Consider the following 22,174-nt stretch of genomic DNA (forward strand, 5'->3'; position numbering starts at 1 on the left):
AGCATCCTTGCTCTCACTGTGCCTTTTCTGCTACCCATTGTTGTTCCCAGGCAGCAAAGAAGAGAGAGAAGCATGTCTCAGCTGGGATCCTGAGGGGCTGATAAACACAGAATAGAGGGGCAAGGAAGGTAATACAGGAGGAAGAGATGCATCTGATAGCAGCGTTTGATGCTGTTTATAAAGGGATGTTTCAACAAAGCCCTGTACTAATAGCCCTGTCAAGTCTGCGCCACTCCTCTTAACCCTCCCATACGCATTTCAAAACAAGTTATCAGATTATTCCATATGTTGCTGCATCCGAGTTTGCTCTTGATCAGTGCTACAGTATCAGTCTTTGTCGTGCACGAAGGTTGGAGTAAAAATGCATTCATGCACACACATACAAACACACACAAAATACTCTTGAAAATTCAAATTTGCTTAAGCCAATTATATAGTACAATAAAATATTTTATGTATGATCGCTGAACCTACAGTGGCAAAATGGGGTGAATGGTAAATCAAAAAGCAGCACTCTTGCTGCTAAAGGAAAGGGGAGAGCTGCTGGTGTTTAAGTAGTGGTCCTGATCAAGCACAGCTTCTTTTACTGGAGAAGACAGTGCTGAAGTAATTCTCAGCTCTCTCTGTTCCCTCTCCCATTCCTGTAGGAGCAACAACTATCCTTTATACCTTCTTTATGGATCCTGTATATATTTTCACCATATATAGAGTATGTTAAATCTAAGGCTCTTTTTTGCTGTCTTTATGCCCTCACACTGCTTGTACTGGATCTCAAAGTTGCATTCCTTCAGTGACCAGTAACTAACCATTTGCAGTGTGAGCTTATATGCTTGACAGCCTCTGCTGTCCTACTGTGGTTGTATTTTCCCAAGTCCCCAGTACAGTATGTGTATGCTGAATTTCTTTTCTCTTTCTGTAGATCAGTAATCTTTGGGGTAGGAGACTAGCATTTCCAATTTATGATCACTTTTGCTAGGGTTTGATGGCAGAATGTCCCTTTAATTCTTGTTTTTCTCCAAAAAATGTGAGGCAGTATTATATTGATTCGTAACTTATTTGTGCCTGACTTTCAAATAGTGATCTCTGATAAATTCTTGAGGTATAGTAAACACTGAAAACTAGGAGGTAGATTAATGCGAAAATTTATTTATAAAACTGATTTTATTTTAACTTAAGCAGTTTAGAAAGCTGCGAAATTTCGTGCTAATGAAATAAGACAAATTTTGTGTTGAAACACTTTGATATATTTAAAATGGCAAAGTTATGAAAAACTATATAGAGGTAAAACATTCTGAGCTTTGGGATCTGACAAAGCTTAGAGGCATGAAAAATTTTCCAGGTAAGAAGTGTTTTTATGTGGTAAAACGTCGAAATATAGTACATGCAGAATGCAGATATCTTTGGAAATCGATGAAATCACTAAATTATTTCTGTCTCTGTGGAAAGTGCACAGAGATTTATCTGTAGAGTTAAAAATGCTCTCTGGGGAGAAATACATCACCGCCTTCCTCAGGACAAATCTGTAATCTGTAGCAGTCATTTCCTGATAAGTGAGATGTAGCCAGCCATATCAACAGAGAGCCAGCTCTCAAGCTCTAGGCGTAATACTCATTCTTTGGGCTTTTCTACTTCAGTAAGTAGCGTGGCACAATAGGAACATATTTCTAGATTAAAACGTTTGATGCTGAGGGCTGAATACCCACAGTGTGTATATTTTGGGGTTTTTACTTCAGATTGGTTGTAGTCTGATCCTTTGGGCTGAATGACTACCGCCAGTTGGAGGACATTCGAGTCTCAGCCAAAAGGAAGTCTCTGGTTCTGAACAGCTTTGCAGCATGAACAGAGCAGTAAGTGGGGATCACTGGGAATTTCCCTGCAAAATGGCCTCCTAACCCAAATACAAGTCACAGAATAGTTGACGTTTTTGGAAGGGACCTGTGGGGGTCATCTGGTCCAACCCCCCTGCTCAAGCAGGGCCACCTAGAGCCAGTTGCCTACGACTGTGTCCAGACAGCTTTTAAATATCTCCGAGGATGGATACTCTACCACCTTGCTGGGCACCCTCACAGTGAAAAAGTGTTTCCTGATGTTCAGAGAGAGCCTCCTGTGTTTCAGTTTGTGCCCATTGCCTCTGGTCCTGTCACTGGGTGCCACTGAGAAGAGCCTGACTCCATCTTCTGTGCACCTTCCCTTCAGGTATTTATACACATTGATGAGATCTCCCTTGAGGCTTCTTTTCTGCAGGCTGAACAGACCCAGCTCTCTCAGCCTTTCCTCATAGGAGAGGTGCTCCAGCCACTTCATGATTTTAGTGGCCCTTCATTGGACTCTCTCCAGTAAGTCCATGGCTCTCTTGTACTGGGGACCCCAGAACTCCAGGTGTGGCCTGACCAGTGCTGAGTGGAGGGGAACGATCACCTCCCTCCACCTGCTGGCAACACTCCTCCTAATGCAGCTAAAGATAAGGTTATCCTTCTTTGCCAAATGTAGTTTGAATCACTGACTTGCCATTCACTTACTTTTGCCCTTCCTACTTGCGTTCTCTGTTACGGTACCTGCATCTCATACATTTTCAGCGTGGCATTGCTTCCTGCCTTCTGCTTGACATCACCAAGCATGGGACAGGGCTGACTGACAGATCTGCTCCAAGGGTCCTCCAGCAGCTGCAGTCAGGTGCGCAGTCTGTTCAGTCTACATCAATCTTATGACCCACATACAAATGGATGCTTGTCACAAGACATTATATTGCCATGTGTCAATCACTTGAGCAGATGCGCTTTCCTGTCATTTGGCTGTAAGCAAGAGAATTTTGACAGGGTTTCCAGCAGCCTTGAGAGCTCTGCAAAAGCTGGATTGGTTTTATGGGTTTACGTAATCAGTAGGAACCTGTAATTTGTTTGGAAGGAGCAGCTGATAGCCCGTAAGTTGCCTGTTTTAATTCTTCTAACCTGGATAACCAAAACCCTAGTGATAGTACTTTCAGTAGTTTCATGGTACAGGATTTCTTACTGGGGGTGGGGGGCGGGCAAGATTTGGTAGGACCAAAGGGATAAATAGAAATGTGATGGCTATATGCAGTGAAAACAAGCCAAATGATTCATAATTAACCTCAGCAATAAATTATTTTAAACTGAGTAAAGAATTTAGAAATATGTTATATATATATTGCACTAATTAAATGGTGTTCATTTCTAACAAATTCCCTTTACTTGTATCAGTACAGCACTGTGTGTAACTACTAGTTGTCTTTCTGCCACTGTCAAATGATTGTTAACATGCAAAAGTAGTTATGTGCCAAGTAAATCTGACAACGCTTTGCAGAAAGGCAGAAATCTATCTTCTTGTGCTTGATTGATTTGTCAGTGTTGCCAGAAAACCTAGTTTTAGATCAGATATGAATTATGGTATGTTTACGAATAATAGAAATTTTCAGTCTTCCTTTGTAAAAGCTTTGAGTTTGAGAATCATTAATTTGACATATGGCATTTATAATTTTATTTGGATTTTTTTAGTGTAAGTAGCTTGTTTATATATACTCCTGACTGTTAATGAAGCATAGATTTTAATGCTGTTTATTCCTTTAATCAAAATGCTATAGGATTCGATATTCTAATTTGAGTGAGTTTCTATAAACTAAAATACAAAGCATTTAATTTGTTCTTTATTTTTAATGCATTGTATGCTCAATTTTTTATTTTAACATATTTATAGCTGCTTAATGTGACACATTTCTTCCAGATAGTTACTTCTGAAACTTGTTAACACTGATGCTGAAAGGAGAGAGAAATAATAGTACATAAAATACCAAATATTATATTGACATGCTGATGTGGAGTAGAGTAAATAAAAAAAATGTCTCATTGTTCAGTAACATTAAATGACTGGAAAATTAAAACAAAGCTCAGCAGTTTCTGTATTCCCTCTCAAGTCCAATGTATTTTCTGCACATTTTGTGGCAAGGATTTTGTCTAAAATATTTACTTTGTAAAACTTGTGTTTTCTTTTTTTTCAGAGCACATTCAAATTTAAATCTGAGAGTGACATTCATCTGGCTGAGCACCATAAACAAGTGCTATATGATGGGAAACTTGCAAGTAGCATTGCTTTTACTTATAATGCGAAGGCTACTGATGCTCAGCTATGCCTTGAATCCTCACCAAAAGAAAATCCTTCAATTTTTGTACACTCCCCCCATGCTCTTATGCTTCAGGTTTGTGCTACTAAATTGATTTCGTGTGGTTACTGTTAGCTCAACGTCGTTTGGATAATAAGACCGTTTGTGTGCTAGTGTACAAAGAGATTGTTATTTTGTATTATTTCAGCTCTTAATATACGTATCACTTGAACTGTTCTTTCTTTGCTCACTTTCTAGAGCAAAAATGATTATTTCTTCATTAAGAAATACATTCTTCATACCATAAGGCACAGTTTGCCATGATACTGAAGTTTTTCTGTTTAATGTTTGCCTTTAAGTATAGTGATTATAACTGAAACATAAGTAATGAAACTAAGTTAAAACAAGTCTGATTTAGTTTGCACTCAATTCAGTGTTAAAGTGTTTCCAAGTTATGTTTGTAACTGTCCTTTAAAATTGAGATTAACTGAGGTTTTTCCTTTTATTTGTTTATTTTATTAATTTAGGATGTGAAAGCTATCGTAACCCACTCCATTCACAGTGCAATTCATTCCATTGGAGGGATTCAAGTTCTTTTTCCTCTCTTTGCCCAGTTAGACAATCGACAGCTGCACGACAGTCAGGTGGAAACAACAGTTTGGTAAGCTTCTTTCAAGCAAGATACAAACTAAATTAAGCTAAGAACAGTTCCATTTTTGTTGTGGGAATGTTTGGTTTGTTTTCTTCTGTAAATGCTGTGACTTACATTTTACCTTCACTTCTTTGAAAATAATATTATTTTTTAAAAAGTAGTTTGCTGTAGAGATGTGTAAATTGTATTAATCTGATGAGATTCCAGATGGAACTGGCATGAAATTGATCGGATTAAGTAAAGAATTCAAATCACTCTAGAGTCTTTAAGGATAGTTTTGTGACAGTTCTTGCAACTTCTGAAAGAAACCAATGTACTTTTACTTGACAGTGCAATGTTGTTTAGTTTCTCAAAGTCTGTGTCACTTGAGTTCATATTTATTAACATTCAAAATTAACGAAAAATACCTCCTTCCATATTAATACATGGTCAGAAAGTCATAGAGCTATGATCAGTTATTTTGTGGCCATATTACAATTGCAACAGTGACTGGGGACACACCAAGAGAGTTTTAAACAGGGACACATGGAGCCTCTGCTCTGATACTATGGAAGTAACCCCTAGACTGAAAAACCTGCACAGAAGTTAGATGAATGCTTCTGTGTGTAGCCTGCAAAGGACTGCTTAGGAGTCTGTCAGTACCCACACTGAGTTGTTCAAAGCTAGTTCAGCTGTAGTTATTTCTGCAAAGATGATCTCTTGCCACTTGCTTGTCAGGGCAGGCTCCTGTTCTAGTTGCAACACAAGATGTCTAAACTTGTCAGAACAAAGTGTGTGGCCTAAGCCTTTGGAGGTAACAAAACTGAAAAGGTAATGCTGAAGAACTGGTATGGTGTTTCCCTGTAGGATGGTATGTCACCGGAACCTGCTAGAAACCAGTGTTTAGGGGCAGCATAAGCTGACTCTTGTATTTGAATAAATTTATAAAATAGGTGCATAATTCAGAGTACATGGCTTATTTTCCTGCTTAGAATACTCTGCTATTAATTATTCTGGATATTTCCTGTTGCATTAGATAGTTCAGTAATGAATTAGTTAACTGAAAAATAATTAAATAATACTAAAATTGCTGACAATTTTGAAAAATTTAACTGAAAGTGATACATTGGTATAATCTCTCATGAAAGAGCACTTGTCTCGATCTAATTTAAGAAATTGATCAATTTGGTGAAGTTTTGTGAGTCATCTGTTTTTCCCTTTGCTAACTCAAATATATGTAGCTAAGATGGCTCCTGGTTTTTATTTGTTTCTGTAGTGTGAAAAGTTAATGTGTTTCATGGGAATATTTTAGTACAATGTTAGAAGTAATACCACAGTCTTAAAAATGATGAATTCTACTTCCAAGCAGTATAGTGGTGCAAATTATTTCATTCAATGTTAAAGACAGAGAAGCTGATTGTGTATTGGCTCATGTGGGATATTTACTTTTTTGTAGTCTGTTTTCCAGTATGTACTTTGCATTGAAGTATTGTGAAGTAAGGGGAATAGAAAAAACAACGCTTGGTTTGAAATAAATTTAGAAAAAAAAATTCCCTGTATGTTTTTATTTACTGGCACAGCAGTAGGCAAAAATGCTTTATTCCAATTTAAGGAAGATTATGTGTGTATGTGCCCATACATATGAATAAAATATATGTTAAATTCATTAATGAGCTGAGTCTGTTATAAATGATAAAGCAGTAACTAGGTCTGTTTAAAAATGGAGAGCTAATATAATGTAAGTTTTATAAGTCAAGATAAAGACTAATTCTTCCAAAGTGTGTGGTCTTTCCAGTGACTGAGAACATTCATAAAGTTCAATTTAAAATGTACCAAATATTTCTGGAGTTAGTTGAACTGTAAGTAGGAAAAAAAAAATTGTTCTTGAATAAATCAATGCATTTCTTCTATAATTAGATTATATTCTAAACAGAGATCTGTAATTCATTATGCTATATGATTGTACAAATGCATAATACAACAAGATGTGATCCTAACTCAACAACATATTCAAAAGATTTTTAAACAAATGGCTGCTTGACGAAACGTAACTTAAATGTTAAATTACCGTGGTTTTGGTGTATGTGCATTATTTTCTTATATTAAATAGGATGTAGATATTGAGAAAAATAATAGTTTAAGTGAACAAGGAAGTAGGCAAATAAAGGAATAAAAGATTTTTGGGGGCGAAGAAAGGAGATAATGGGGAAAGGGAGCTAAACATGAAAAACAGAGCTACGTTTAAGATTCATTTGTGGAGTGGAATAAGGGAAGAAGTATACTTACTGAGTCCTTTCCTTCATTCCGGTTGTTTTTTAGACTCTTCTCTCTTTATTTGTTCCTTTCCAAAATGCAGTTGTTGAACTGTATCTGTTTATACCCTTCTTACCTATGAAAATGTATCTATGACAGCAACAGAGGGCTACACCACTCTTTTCTGAAAAGTAGTTGGCATTCAGCCATTACAATCTATGTATTTTTATAAGCAGGTAATCTTTCTGCCACTTCGCAAAAAAAAAAAAAAAAAAGGTCCAGATGACGCTTGATGACAGTAGACCATTATGTTGGTAAAGGCTTACTATGGCTGTAAAATTTACTTCTTTCTGGTGGCCAACTGGGGGGACTCAGAAGTTGTCCCTTGACTAGCTGTGCTGCCTTTTGTCTTAATGTGTTCCTGGGAGATGGTGAGTATAAATAGCTTGATACTCCAGTGTAAGTGTCCTAGGTTTCCAGACTACTTTTCTGAATCCTTCTCACCTCCTTCTCTCCTGCACATATCAAAATCTGTTTAGTAAGTTCAAGGTTCTCAATTAGTTGTTTATTTATTTTTTTTTTAACATTAGAAGGGGTTTGTTAACAGGACTATGAGGGAACACCTTGCATTTTAATCATCTTAATCCATTTACAATTTTAATAATTTCTAAATTAATAGATTCATTGTAAATAAAATTCTAAATTATAAAGCAGGGCAATATGAATATAGCAACTTTGTGGTTTAATGGTATTCTTTGTAAGTGTTCTTTATTCCTGTAATATGTATATCCCTGTGTGCCTTATCTACATCTTCCATGAGACCAAGTATTGAAATAACCTACAATTCTGCTTTTGAAGCACTATATAGATTCTTATGCTCTCATACACTGAAATTAAAAGAATGGAAACTGAGTTCATATCTTAAGTGTGTTTCCTTAGATTAAGTGATGCACCTGCTATTCAGGAGAGTGGTCCCTCAACTTGAATGCCAAGACTGCTACTTTTCATTCTGCTTTTCAGTACTCTGGTTAGAATATAAGATTTAGCAGTTTAGGTCAATAAGGTGTTTATGTAATAAAAAGAAATACAGAGTGCTTGTGGTGGGTTGACCCTGGCTGGATGCCAGGTGCCCACCAAAAGCCACTCTATCACTCCCCCTCCTCAAGTGGACAGGGAAGAGAAAATACGACAACAGGCTCGTGGGTCAAGATAAGGACAAAGAGAAATTGCTCAGCAATTACCATCACAGGCAAAATACACTCACTTGGGGAAATTAGTTTAATTTATTACCAATCAAATCAGAGTAAGGTAATGAGAAAATAAAACCAAATCTTAAAAACACCTTCTCCCCCACCCCTCCCTTCTTCCCGGGCTTAACCTTACTCACGATTTTCTCTACCTCCTCCCCACCAGTGGTGCAGGGGGACGGGGAATTGGGGTTGTGGTCAGTTCATCACTCGTTGTTTCTGCCGCTCCTTCCTCCTCAGGGGGAGGACTCCTCACACTCTTCCCCTGCTCTAGCGTGGGGTCCTTCCAACGGGAGACAGTCCTCCATGAACTTCTCCAATGTGAGTCCTTCCCACGGGCTCCAGTTCTTCACGAACTGCTCCAGCGTGGGTCCCATCCACAGGGTGCAGTCCTTCAGGAACACACTGCTCCAGCATGAGTCCCCCGTGAGGTCACAAGTCCTGCCAGCAAACCTGCTTCAGTGTGGGCTCCTCTCTCCACGGGTCCACAGGTCCTGCCAGGAGCCAGCTGCAGCACAGGCTTCCCATGGGGCCACAGCCTCCTTCAGGCATCCACCTGCTGTGGCGTGGGGTCTTCCACAGGCTGCAGGTGGATATCTGCTCCACCATGGACCTCCATGGGCTGCAGGGGGACAGCCTGCCTCACCATGGTCTTCACCACAGGCTGCAGGGGAATCTGCTCTGGCGCCTGGAGCACCTCCTCCCCCTCCTTCTTCCCTGACCTTGGTGTCTGCAGAGTTGTTCCTCTCACATCTTCTCACTCCTCTCTCCAGCCGCAGTTGCTGTTACACAGTAACTTTTCCCCCTTCTTAAATCTGTTATCCCAGAGGCGCTACCACCGTAGCTGATGGGCTTGGCCTCGGCCAGCGGCGGGTCTGTCTTGCAGCCGGCTGGCATTGGCCCTGTTGGACATAGGGGAAGCTTCTGGCAGCTTCTCACAGAAGCCACCCCTGTAGCCCCGCCGCTACCAAAACCTTGCCGCGCAAACGCAATACAGTACTTTTTTCTGTTATGATACTGTTGTTATTACCTTTGCTTATACTATAGGGGTAATATCATAGGAAGGACTTGCTTTGTTCGCTTGTGGTCTCTCGTATATGGTTTTGAACTCATTTGGGTCTGCTGAGCACTAACATACAGACTGATTCTGACAAGGTATTGGGTGTGCAGTCTTTGGCACTGACCCAGTTCCATCACAGAATAAATAACAACTGTTAATTCAGATGAGATTGTTGCTTCGGACTGTACCATATTGGGAAAATATTTGAAAGTAGAAGGAGCTGTAGCTGTTTGCTTAAATAGTTGAAATCATTCCAAGAATTCTTGTATATACTTATTCTAGAAGTTAGTAACTGGATTTGCTAGATCGCATACACTATGCAATAAGAATTAAAAATACTTTTACTGTTTATCGCACTAAATAAATGCAGTGCCTAGGCCCACCTTAACTTTCTTAAAGGTGATATATACACCCACCTAAAATTTGTAGCAAAGTAAACGTAGGCATCTTTTCAGTCAGTTTTATTACTGATATTAGTTTCACTCTTTAATATAGGTAGCCCTGTTACAGAGTATATTGCCCACCTATTGTGAGTAAGTCAGTGAAATGGAAACACTGGTGAGGGGAGCAACAGCAATATTTCAACTCCTGTTCTTCATCTTTTCCTGTAAATGTTTTGTGTGTTTTGCTTTGATCAATTAACATCTTATACTCTTTTTTTAGTATTTTTTATATTCAGATGATGATTTTTTGAGTTCCTGTCCGTAACTAGTAGTGTTGCTGCATCTACTTTTTGATAGATGAATAGTTTGATAGGAAATAGGCAGTTTTCCTATCAGTTTCCACAGATAGGAAATAGCACAGCTTGATAGGAAATACAATTTGATGTCTTGATTTTTTTATTAGCTTAATATGAAAAATCTGTGAGTTTCCAATAATTCTTAATAATGTCATTAGTTTAATTGAATTTATCTTTAAGATCATGGTAGAAAATAAGATGAATGCCTAGTACCCTACCTACCTAACCTGTCCTCTGCTACTGTCTTTCGAGAATTTTCTTGTTTGCCACAGCTGGCCCAGGTGTTTAAACTTGAGAGTAGGTCCGAAAGTCATCCTTTCCGAGGTCGTTGCATTTACCTCTGTGCCCCTGATGGAGAGCCAAGGTCCCACTCCATCGCTGCCTCCAGTCTACAATTTAGAGTTTGCAGAGTTGGGTGCTGATAACCCTCTCCTCATGCGTTTCGAAGGGAAGAAGGCTGAATATCGCACCTGAAATTTCACGTCTCTAGTATAACCTAGCTGTACTCAGATGAAATCAGTTGTACTGGAATCTTCCCAAACTGTGACAGCAGGAATGTGACTTGCCAAATCAGACTGCCTGGATGATAGTTTATAATGAAAATACAGTTACTGTATCATGTGATAGAAATCCTTTGTAAACTCCCAAACAGCGGTACCTCCACATACTCCTGAAGATCCAGGAACTATTAAGGGTGGCTACTTTATGACTGGAGTCTGTATCCCAAAATGTTGTGCCCATAAGCAGAGGTGTGTAATGACTTGCCCCTCCAGTTCTCCCATGCAACACCTATTCATCTGACTCGTGTTTAGTGGCATCAGTTTGGATGAAACACGTTTAGGAGTCTTCTCTTATTGTCCTCATCATATGTTATCAGAAAAAGAAGTGGAAAAGGGAAAAGAAAGAAGTAGTTTCCCCTTTCTCTCCAACAAGCTTACAGAAAGGAAAAAGGTAGTTAAACTGGAAGCTAAGGAACCACTTTAGAGAGCTGCCGTAGCTGTAGCTCATGGGAACTTCCTCTCCATCCCCACCATCTGTCTGCATCACTTCTGCTCTGTGTTTATCTTACCTCCAGCCTCGTTAGGGGAACCCTTCTTGGCTTTGCAGCACACAGGCATTAGTGGCCATGACTGCATAAATATGAATGAATGAATATGAGTAATTAGTAATGTAGCAGCAGAGCAATTGACTGCATTAAAACATGTACAAGTGTTTGATTTCATGCTTTAGCAGTGAATATGCCTTGATGAAAATCCCTTTTTGTATTCCCAACCTGTATTATAAGTGCAGTCAAAACAGTTTCTCAAATCCATGCTTACCCCTTGTGTTTTTGATTTTCTTCCTGAAGGAATGAAGTAAGGAAGTGGAGATCATTGCGCATCTTCTGTGCATCAAAATATATTGCTAATATATTGCTAATGCTTCTCCCTGACAATTTCTAAGTCCATACTATGAAACATTTATTAAATATTCTGATGAAGTAGCAAATTACTTAATGAATGGGCCAAACTCATTGAAAACTGTTTGCTAACAATGAGATGTAATGGGCAGCCAGGAGACAAAGAGTAATAATAATAATTATTATTATTATTATTTATATCAATACAGCCAGTATTGCATTTTGAATTGAAGTTAAGGGGCAAGTACCTTAGGATTTTTTTTGTTTAAAAACAAAACATTAATTGTTCATGTATGATTTTCCTTAATACCACTTTATCTGTTTATGCTAAGATTATATTTCAGAAGTTGCAATATTAACAGCCTGTGATGGAGTTAATCATACAATCCTTTTGTCTTATTTTGGAGAAGCTGGAAATACAAATGGAATTATTTTATAAAGGATCCTTCCAAAAGATAATCAGACAGAACAAATACCTGCATCGTTCTCTTCTACATAGCCTCTTCAGGTTAAATCATCTGTTATTAATCAACATGCTTAGATCTTTATAGCTACATGCTTACTTTAATTAAAGGTGCCTTTTGTAAAGCACAATCCAGATAACTTTGTAATACACAATCTAAGATGAAACTTAAAGTAATTAAGGTAAATTTTTCAGAGAAAATGATCATGGGAAAGAGTAGACTAGAGAAATTTATCGATGTAGTGATTTTTTTTAAAAAAATAATAATAAAACAGCAACAAAAAACCCCCGAGACAAATTTCACTTTTATCCTAGTGGTACAAACTCCTGACTTAGAGGGTTTTCTTTATTCATCCAAAGCCTTATTTGTCTGAGTTTATTTGAATATATGACTGATGCTTCATTTGTAAGTGAAGTCATAGAAGCTCATTTCATAAGAATAGTTTATCTAAATTGTCCTGTATTTTAGCTTCACAAAACAGTAATATTTGTTCACTTAGTGGGAACTACCGGTCAATTTAGAATTTGACAAAGGCAGCTCTTTCTTGTTTGGTGATTGTCATAGCATAAAGGCTTCATAACCCTTGGATTTCCACTATGAGCTTCTTTTATGTGTAATATGAAAAAGTTCTTTAAAATTCCCATAGATATAAATGGGCGGTGAAAAGGAAATATTTATTTATGTGTGTAATTATTCTTATTTTTAATGAAGAAGGAAGTGTCATATTTTGCAGTTTTGAAGACTGTTATCTACAGAAGCCATTGTTTTTGTGAATATCTGTAGTATATTATTTAAGGAGTAACATTGCATGACTGTTGACTGAACATTGTGATGCTGAAACATTGTAATGTTAAAACATAATGATGAACTATTGAAACATAATAGTTATTTATATTATATCTATATATTCAGATGAACGAAATAAGCTAGGTGGTATTTGTAACTTCACAGTGCACATCCTAAGAATAACTGAATTATAAAGGTAGGGACTTCACAAATATAATAAATATGTATAGACGTGAAAGGATCCTTAAAATATCTTCCAGTCAGACAGTGTATGCTGTGAACACCAATTCTGTGCTTCTGTTTTATTTATCAAAAAAAAAATTTTTTTTTTTTTTTTTAAGTCTTCACAAGGGACATGTATGTTTGAGGGGAAAATCAGGCAATGCTGTAATAATGTAATTAATCTTCAGTTTTTTACGTAACGGTATTCCAAAGGCTTACTGTCTCTACGCTAATTATAGAATAAGCAGTATCATAACCATTGGAAATACAGCATCTTCATGTTTTGGTCAGCACCCTTTTTTTCTGCTTCTTAGTAAAGGAAAACTGCTGGAAAAATTTTGTCTGGAAATTAATTATATTTTCAGTAGAAATCATAATTCTGTCTGATTTAGTGTTGGTTGACATATGTACTTTCATTATGTATCTGTGTCTTAGCTGCACTGCAGACAAACTGATCTGTTTTAGGCAGGGCATGGTATAGAGGAGATGTAGGAATGGGCTGAAGTATCCTTTATATTTGCCTTTGTATCTAGGGGAGTTGAAAATAGGCAAGAATGGAGAGAAATTTTGTATGGCAGTGCACAGAATTTTGCAAGTTTAATGTGAGCCCTGCAGCAATCCGATGCATTTTAGTTACTGGTAAGTTTGTTAAATTCTGTTTGAAAAATTGTTCATCTTAGAAGACAGTCTTCTTATCAATATTATTTCCCCTGTGTCAACAGCAACCTTTTTAAAAGCATAATTTTGGCAACCTGGTTCTGCTGATAAAAATTTTTATATTTAAAATCTTCAGGTTTAATTTATTTTCAGCTGCCAAGATGATTACATAAATTGACTGTCCTTAGAAATATGTTAAAAATTCTGGATCCAATCCTCTAAATTAGGCAGTCAGTTCTCTAGAAGACTAAATTCTTAGAATGCTGTATTGAGGAGAAAAGATCCATTATGTCAGTATGGTTTTATAGATATAGGTATATATAAACACAGACGCACACACACTTAAATGTTTGCTTGAGGTCAGTCTGAACATGTGGGGAAAGAAGTTTTGAAAAGGTTGGGAAAGCTTGTCTGAGAATTGTTAACTATTGGGTCTCTTCAGGCAGATTGAATGCTCTCTAGCATAATGTATCTAAGATAGAGAACTTAACATGTAAAAACAGTGTTTTGTGCAACAGCTGTTATTTAGTGCAGTTTCATTCCCTCCTTCCTCCTCCAAAAAAGAACTTTCACCTGAAACAAGTGTAAGCAAGGTTTCTGGGGAAAAATCAGAATAAGCATGTAATCTGTTTTCTGCCGGTCTCTGATCATCATCTTCAGATAGTAATAGCTTCAGTACTGTACATGCAGTGAGAATTTAAGAATGCTTCCACTTTGATTTTACAGTTCTTCCACCAGTTAAAATATTACAGATCTTTTAATTACTTCATTTCTTGCATAATGATGTGGACAAACTGCTAGTTAGATTTAATTATGGTGCTAATTTTTATCAATACTGTGGTCCTATACAGTATTCACCTCAAACTTCATTGTGCCTCTATGTGACTGCCAGGTGGTTCTCCTTAACTGCTGCTTTTTCTGGTACTTGGAATTTTTTATGTGCTTGAAGGTGTAAAGGGTAATGATCCATTCACGTGGGCTATCCCAAGATTTGAATTGCTGTATACTACAGTCAACTCTATTATTTATGGTGGCAATCTTGGATAATGCAGAAGGATTAGAAGCCAGAGTTACTGCTTGCAGACCTGAGCTGACTCTGCAGAGCTGGCTTGTGGTGTCTTTTATGTGTCTGGTTCGACAGATGTTAAAAGCCATTTTGGACTTAGGAGAAGACATAGCTCATTCACAAAGGTATTGGCTGAATTGATACATTTTCCTGAAACTAGAAATATTGGCATCACTTTGCAGTGACAGCTAAGGTAGCTCTGTGCAGAGCTATGTGGGCAGGCAGGATTAATTAGTTCAGCCATACCCCACATAAAGATGGTTAATATCTAAAAAGTGATATTTGGGCTCTGTCTGCATCTGAATTAATAAACTTTGTTGATACAGTCTTTCTTGCAGAGAACCAGCTTGTATGTTTCTGTGTCTGTGGCATGGTTAAATATTAACTGGCCACTGATTATTTCTGAGTTGACTGGTGTGTTTTATGTGTATTTAAAAAGAAGGAAACAGAGAAAAATCTTTCTTGTTTGGGTGTCAGTGTGTCTTATAACTTGTTCGGAGTCCTATCAGAATTTCTAACAATTGCATAGAGATTAATATGAGATAAGAGATAATTAATTAATATGAGATAAGAATAACTCTAGCCCATGAGTTTACCTCTAAGCTCATAGAATGAACAAATAAACTGCAATACAAAGAAAAGGCCTTTTGATAAATCACTTACAGAAGTGGAAGTAGAACCTTTTAAACTTAAGTCTGATGCCATGTTCATGGTACAACAACCTTTTAAATCCATTTTAAAGATTATTTTTTTTACTTTTCAATATAATATTAATAGTATTTATTATTGTAATGTAGGTCCTAATCCTGCAAAGATGTATGCTGTTTCTTAACTTTATGAATAATGGGTTGTCCTCCTAAGTCATAAGGCTACTCATAAAGGATGATAGTAAGCACCATCTATATGGAATTTTCTTTGACCTATTGAATTTAAAAAAAAAGAAAAAAATTCTAAATATAAATCTTCAACCCTTTACATGAGCTTCTTATGGATTGTCATGTAGTAAAAATGATGAGTATCTTATTTCAGATGACAAATACAGTAGAAACTTTCAGTCAGGGTAAGAAAAAATTGATGCATATCACCTGCTTTGAAATTGATGTGCCAGCTTGACAGGCTGTTTTGATAAAAGCTTTGGAGTACTGTAAATGGATATTATCTGTGTTCTTTTACTGCTGACACTCTGTGGAGCATTCTGTATGTGATTTTAGACTGATTATTGTGACCATTCAACAATGAAGCAAGACAAAGCACTATTTCATGTTCACAGCATGTACTTTGCCTACACTGTGTACTTACTGCATGGCAGCCTTGCTCACCAAATAGAATAAATCTTGGTTTCCTCAGCACATTGATTATTTTTTGGTGCTGGCATGGATTAACCAATCTCAACATTTATTTCAAAGTGAAAGATTGTATTTGGAGAGCAAGTGAACCTTTAGCTGACTGGATACTATAAGTAAAGTTGAAATTTATAAAATACAGGTTGGACTTTTCCTTTAATGCACTTTTTCATAGCTGCAAAAGCCACAGTTTTCACCTTTGCCTGTGCCCACCGCCTGTGTGAGAACTTTCATGGTTGCAGATATTTGTCTGTAGAGCTAGGAACTGTTATACCTATTTTATTTTTAGGAAAGGAATAATGACTTTATGTATGCATTGTATATGCAGTACAATGCATTCTGTCATCTACCTTTTTGAGATATTTGAAAAATCATTTTAAATATTTCCTTTCTGTCATAAATGTTTGGGGTTTTTTTCTTTCTCCCTTTTCTCTGGGTTTTTCAACAACAGATGAGTGTATTTTTATTTCCCTCTCACCACTCAAGAGTCAATTGTGATTTTTTTTTTCCCATGGTGCATTGATCTGTCATACGTTTCTGCTGTTGGTTTTCATAACATAGTTTCACTTTCTTGCTGAGTCTGTCCCCTGAAGTCTTTCATATCTCTTCTGTTTCTAAACTGTAACCTTTTCTGTACACTTTTTCCCCCTCCTTGTGTTTTCTGAACACCTCACTTACAGATACTGCTGGGATGGGCTGCTGGGTGATTTCCTTGTGGCCTCTGGAGTCTCTCTGTGCTTTCCTAACTGGATGAAAGTAATTCTTAACCTTTATTTGGTCAGGCCTAGACATTATTCTCATGTTTGGTCTGGAGAAAGTATGAAGGAAGCTCTCCACCCTGTTCCACTGTGGTTTGTTGCGGGCATTGTTGCCCATGTGCATGTTCAGCCATTTTATGCCTCATTTTGTGGTAGCAGTGACTCTAGGGACTGAAAGTGTGGAATGATGATATACCTAGTGGCTGCAAATTTTGCTGTTTAGTATAGTTAGTCTGGATGGTAAAACGGTTGACCCAACCCCTGCCTGCATCATTCTAGCACTGTCAGCTGGTTCCCACTCATCATCTTCTGCCTCTTCCAACTGCAAAACCTTTGGCTAGAACTGCAAGCTGCAGAACTGGATATTTAAAACCTGGGATAGTCCTGGTCAAATCAGGAGAGCTGACAAAAATGATTTTACCCTTGTGTTTGAATATGAACTCCTACTCCTACCGTTGTAATATGTCATTGGAGAAATTTGTCAACAGAAAAAGTAAGATTTGTATTCTTTCAAGGAGTTGTTCACCATGTTAAGCCTGTTTCTGTTCACTTAATAGCTGGTGAATATTGAGAACGTAAGAGATTGATTTTTCCACATTTGTAATCTGAAAAAATGCTTGTTCTTTACGTGCAGTGCTACCCTATTGGCTTTCTTGGTTGAGCTTCTTAAGAGTTCAGTAGCCATGCAAGAACAAATGCTTGGTGGAAAAGGCTTTCTAGTCATTGGCTACCTCCTTGAAAAGGTATGTTTGGGGTTTTTTTTTTTTATCTTTGTTCTTGGTATTTCCACTGTCATTGTGGTATTTTCAATCACTTAGCTCAAAGGACGGTGGAATAAAATACATTTTTGATATGTTATAAGTTGTCTACAGGAGTATTTTCATCTTCCTTATCCTCTTATATGCCAATATTCAAAGAATCAATTTTCTGGAGCTGATCGTGTTCGTCTAATTTATGCTTTTACTTTAGATCTGTTTGTGAATCACCTTAATGTATTTTCATTTGTGTTTCTCCACTCTCTGTCCCCCCAAACTCTCATTTAGGAAAGTTCTCTTGTTCCCAGTTTGTACAAGCGTATCATGGACATGTCATAGTTTAGGTTTAAATTTCTTTTTTTGTGTATGTTAATAAAATATAAGTTAATCCTCTGTGGCTCAGTTCTGAAATTGTTGAAATAGTTGCTCTGTGTTTTGAAGAAGAAAAACTGTAACATAATTCTATTTCTGAAAGAAACAGCTGGAAGGGGCATTCCCTTTACTTGCTTGTTTTCAGACATGATGAGCAGTTATCATAAAACTGAGGTTCAGATGCTTGTCTGAAGAACATTACCTGCCTCCTGGCCCAAAGCCCTCATGAAACCCTGTTACTGTGATTTAATAATCTGAAAACAAACTACTGTCAGCTGTACTAAGATAGTAGTACTCTTACGACTGAATCTCATGGCTCTGACATTCTTCAGTGTCTGCTACTGTATTTTTCATTAGCATGCGGTCAGTATAACAATCAATTGAGAACTTATGACCAGAGGTTTGTGTTGTCCGATGGTGAAATTAAATAACAATAATCTCACCTTTAAAAATGTACTGAATTCTGAAGAAGAATGATAAATAATTTCTCTCATTCTGCTCCCTGTTATTTTTAGCTAGGGAAATACATTCTTATAGTAGAAAGACTTTACCTTCACTGAAGTAATACCTAAAGGCAGATTATTTTCTATGCTTCTGTGTTTTCTGTACTTAAGCAAGTGTGATTTAGAATGTTGAAGAACTAGTCTAAAGGGTTTGTTGTTTTTTTTTTTCCCAGGGGTAGGTTTTCTTGTGACATAACCAGAATGAATTTACAAAGCTGTTAGCTGCAGTTCTGTAAGTTATATACAGGCAGGCTAGTTGAGCCCTCATGGAGTCCCTTTCTCTTGAATAGAGCACTATGGTTTACACACATTGAATACATCAATTTAGAATGTTGTACATGAAATAAAAAAAAAAGTTTGCATACTATTCTAATTAACACCTGCTACAATCATTAAACTCAGAGTATGTGAATATTTAAAGAATTTTGATTGATTTCTGTCACAACATAATTCTTACAGCGTATGCTCTTTTCTGGTTTTTTTTTTATGCTATATTCTCCTTAGCTGCAGTTTTTCAAAAGGATATATTTTATTTTTTTCAGTGTATGCTTATAGTCAGTTGGCACACAGGGCAGGAAAAAATCCTTTTGTTTCCCAGCCAGGCTCAATTTTATTATTTGTAAATTATCTGTTGTTCATTTGCATGTGATAAAATACTTCAGAGAGGACAGAAGTCTTTTTTTCTTCTGACTTGAACTTCAAAATAACATTTTTGTTCTTATTAGTTGCAGACTATTTATTGTGAATTGTGATGTACAAGCCAAAGGAAACTCAGCATCCAGGCTGAACTTGTATTACTGAGAAATGGACTTCACTTCTAAAATAACAAATCTGCATATTCCCAGACTGTACTTACAGCATTAAAAGTAATTGGAACATTTTGTAGAGAAGGCAAGGGGAAGGATGTTTAGTGTTTTTTCCTATTAGTGCCTTTTGTTACCTTAGTATATAAAGAAGTTTGTCAAAGTCCACATGCCATGTTACTGCATAGGAGCAAGTCTCAACAGTGATTTTATAGCATATGCTATGAAACTGAAGGACTCTTGAAAATTGAGGAAAACTTGAACCCAACTCCTTCGAATACCTACTTATGTTTAAGAAACAAATGCAAGTCTACCAGTAATGTGTGTTTACACACAGAGACACCCAACTTCAGTAAGACACATAATTAACTGAAGAAGAGTTAAGGACTTCAGATGAAGTTCTCAAGACACTGTGCTGTAAAATGTAGAATCCTGACTGGATTATAATAAAACAAAAACAAAAAAAACTGAAAGAAAAAGAAAAAGGATTTAACCTCAGTTATTGATGAATATTTCTAACCTGTTAAATGTAGCCATTAGAAAGCCCATGAATATTATTAGAGAGTATAAATTGCTGATAATTTTTTCTTACTTTCATATTCAATGACATAAAAACATACGAGGTTGCATGTATTTGGTAAAGATGAGCCTGGTGAAAATATCACTTCATATTTCTGCTGTAAGTATCCTAAGGAAGAAGGTTTTTCTTTATCTTTGTTCTTTCTGATTATTTTTCCCCAGTCATCTAGAGTTCATATAACCAGAGCAGTTCTGGAACAATTTTTGTCATTTGCAAAATATTTGGATGGGTTGTCTCATGGAGCACCTCTACTGAAGCAATTATGTGATCACATCCTTTTTAATCCTGCTATCTGGATACATACCCCTGCAAAGGTAATTGTACACTTGAATGATGTTACAACTCTCCCACAATGAAGTGAAATACTAGTGTTCTTTTATACCATGGTACTCAGGGTTTTAATTTTTTTATTTTAAAACATGGTAGTAGCAAAGATTTTTTTAGATCATGAAGTCTATACCCTGCTTAACTATATTCTCCAATGTCTTTTATAAGTTCCTAAAGGCAGTTACATTCTTGCCTAAGGTTCTGGCTAATTCTGTTAAAAGACTGTTTCTAGAAACACAGTCCCTTTTCCAATGGTTGCATTACGTTGTTTTCCTAAAGATTAAGCATAAAAGTATGTATTTGTAATTGTAAGCAAAAGGTGAGATATCTTTTGTTACACATTCACATAAGCTTTCATTTTAATTTAAATTATGTATTTTTTTTTTATAAAAACTATAAAAAGTTATCGTTCATCTCTGGTAATAATGAATTAGTTGTTTTCCTAAATAATCACAGTTGAGGGATGTGGACCAAAGCGAAAAGTGGCATGGTCCTAAAATCTGAAAATACATACTTTTAGTATAAAAAGCCAGAATAGAAAACAAACCAGTACGTTTATTGTAACTTAAATCATAGAATCACAGAAAATTTAGTTTGGAAGGGACCTCTGGAGGTCATTCCCGGTGTCAGTCCAGTTCCTGCCCTAACTAAAGTTGTAATTATTTTTTAGTTTTTTGTATCATATCCAAAGTAAAACCTAAAAAACCTACAGGTTAAGGTTACTAATACAGAACTTATATTTATGTGGATGACTGTTTCATTCTTCAGGTGCAGCTCTCTTTGTATACCTACTTGTCAGCTGAATTCATTGGAACTGCTACGATCTATAACACTATACGCAGAGTAGGAACAGTACTGCAGTTAATGCACACACTGAAATACTACTACTGGGTGGTTAATCCTGCTGATAGCAGTGGCATTACTCCTAAAGGATTAGGTAAGTACAATGCATAAGAAAGAAAATATAAGCATTTCTTTTGTAGGAAGATTTATGATGTAAATATGTGAAAGCTCCTTGGATCTGTAGACAAGGAGGTAAGTAAATGGCAGTAATCGGTACCAGTGGTCAACGACAGAAGGAATATGCAAGTACTTTTGGTGTATTGTACACCTCTGCTGATAATTTCTTATCTTTATATGTATTCCCAGAAGATTCCAACTCTGGTCGTCACTTGCATAGCACATACTTATGTGGGCATACTTTAGTAAACATATTAAAATCACTGATTTTTCTTCTTCTGTAACAAAGAGGAAATGTTAAGTGTATTTCGTATGCCAAAGAAAGCTTTGTGGGGTTTGAATGATTGGTAGTGTTAAGTGACCTTGAAAACAGTGGAAACTTCTAGTTCTCACTGCTGAGATCCATGAAGCTATATTTCCAGTTTAATAATATTTTTCCTCTGCCCTTATAAAATAGAGATTGATTTAATTTTGCTTATAGTCATGTGATTAGCTTAGCTCAGGAAGCATTGAATGACAGCAACAACAAAATACAGTAATACATACCGGCTAAACGCTGCATGTAACAGATGTGTATTAACCAGAGCATCAAATCATTCTAATCCTATACACCCAGCTGTAATGTCATTACACTTAGCTGACTACTTGTCTAAAACAGGAAGGATTTGGCTGAAAGTCTCTTAAAAAATTAATTGATATAGGAGAACTTATTAATTATCTTTATTCTGTAACTGTTATTGTCATGCTGAGAAACAGAATAATTGGGGAATATTTTAGTGCTGTCACATATCCAAATATTTAAGAATGTGACATATATAACTTATAAGTTATTGGATAATTCTTCATTTGTAAGTGGGCTGTATGCATAGGATTTTTCTTCAAATCTTTTTTTTTTAATAAATGAAACTGGAAGGAACAATTCTTATCCTAGATTAGGTATCCTAATAGGCAGTGAAGTTGTAACTTGTTGAGGCTCACAGAAAGAGCTGCTGTTGGAGCTGGGACCTCATTTATAGTTCTCTCATAGTATAATATTAGTTGAATGATATTCTTCATAAAATTATTAAAATTTGCTTTAAAAATACCTAACAAAAGCACACTGTTCTCTGTTCATTTGAATGAAAAGTTTGTAATA

The 22,174-nt window shown here is 36.6% G+C and overlaps 1 protein-coding gene across 4 annotated transcripts in view; it reads left to right on the top strand.

The window, feature by feature from the left end:
* NBEA (neurobeachin) overlaps positions 1-22,174 on the top strand; it is a 519,980-nt gene that overhangs the window by 133,422 nt on the left and 364,384 nt on the right. For all 4 annotated transcript variants that reach the window (XM_050890741.1, XM_050890750.1, XM_050890767.1 and 1 more), the window contains exons 9-13: positions 4,013-4,210; positions 4,642-4,775; positions 17,374-17,482; positions 19,914-20,066; positions 20,848-21,016. In XM_050890741.1, coding sequence (XP_050746698.1) covers positions 4,013-4,210; positions 4,642-4,775; positions 17,374-17,482; positions 19,914-20,066; positions 20,848-21,016 — 763 coding nt within the window. The remainder of the gene's footprint in view (positions 1-4,012; positions 4,211-4,641; positions 4,776-17,373; positions 17,483-19,913; positions 20,067-20,847; positions 21,017-22,174) is intronic.

The sequence above is a fragment of the Gymnogyps californianus genome, chromosome 1 (assembly GCF_018139145.2).
Source record: "Gymnogyps californianus isolate 813 chromosome 1, ASM1813914v2, whole genome shotgun sequence".
In the NCBI taxonomy this organism is placed as follows: domain Eukaryota; kingdom Metazoa; phylum Chordata; class Aves; order Accipitriformes; family Cathartidae; genus Gymnogyps; species Gymnogyps californianus.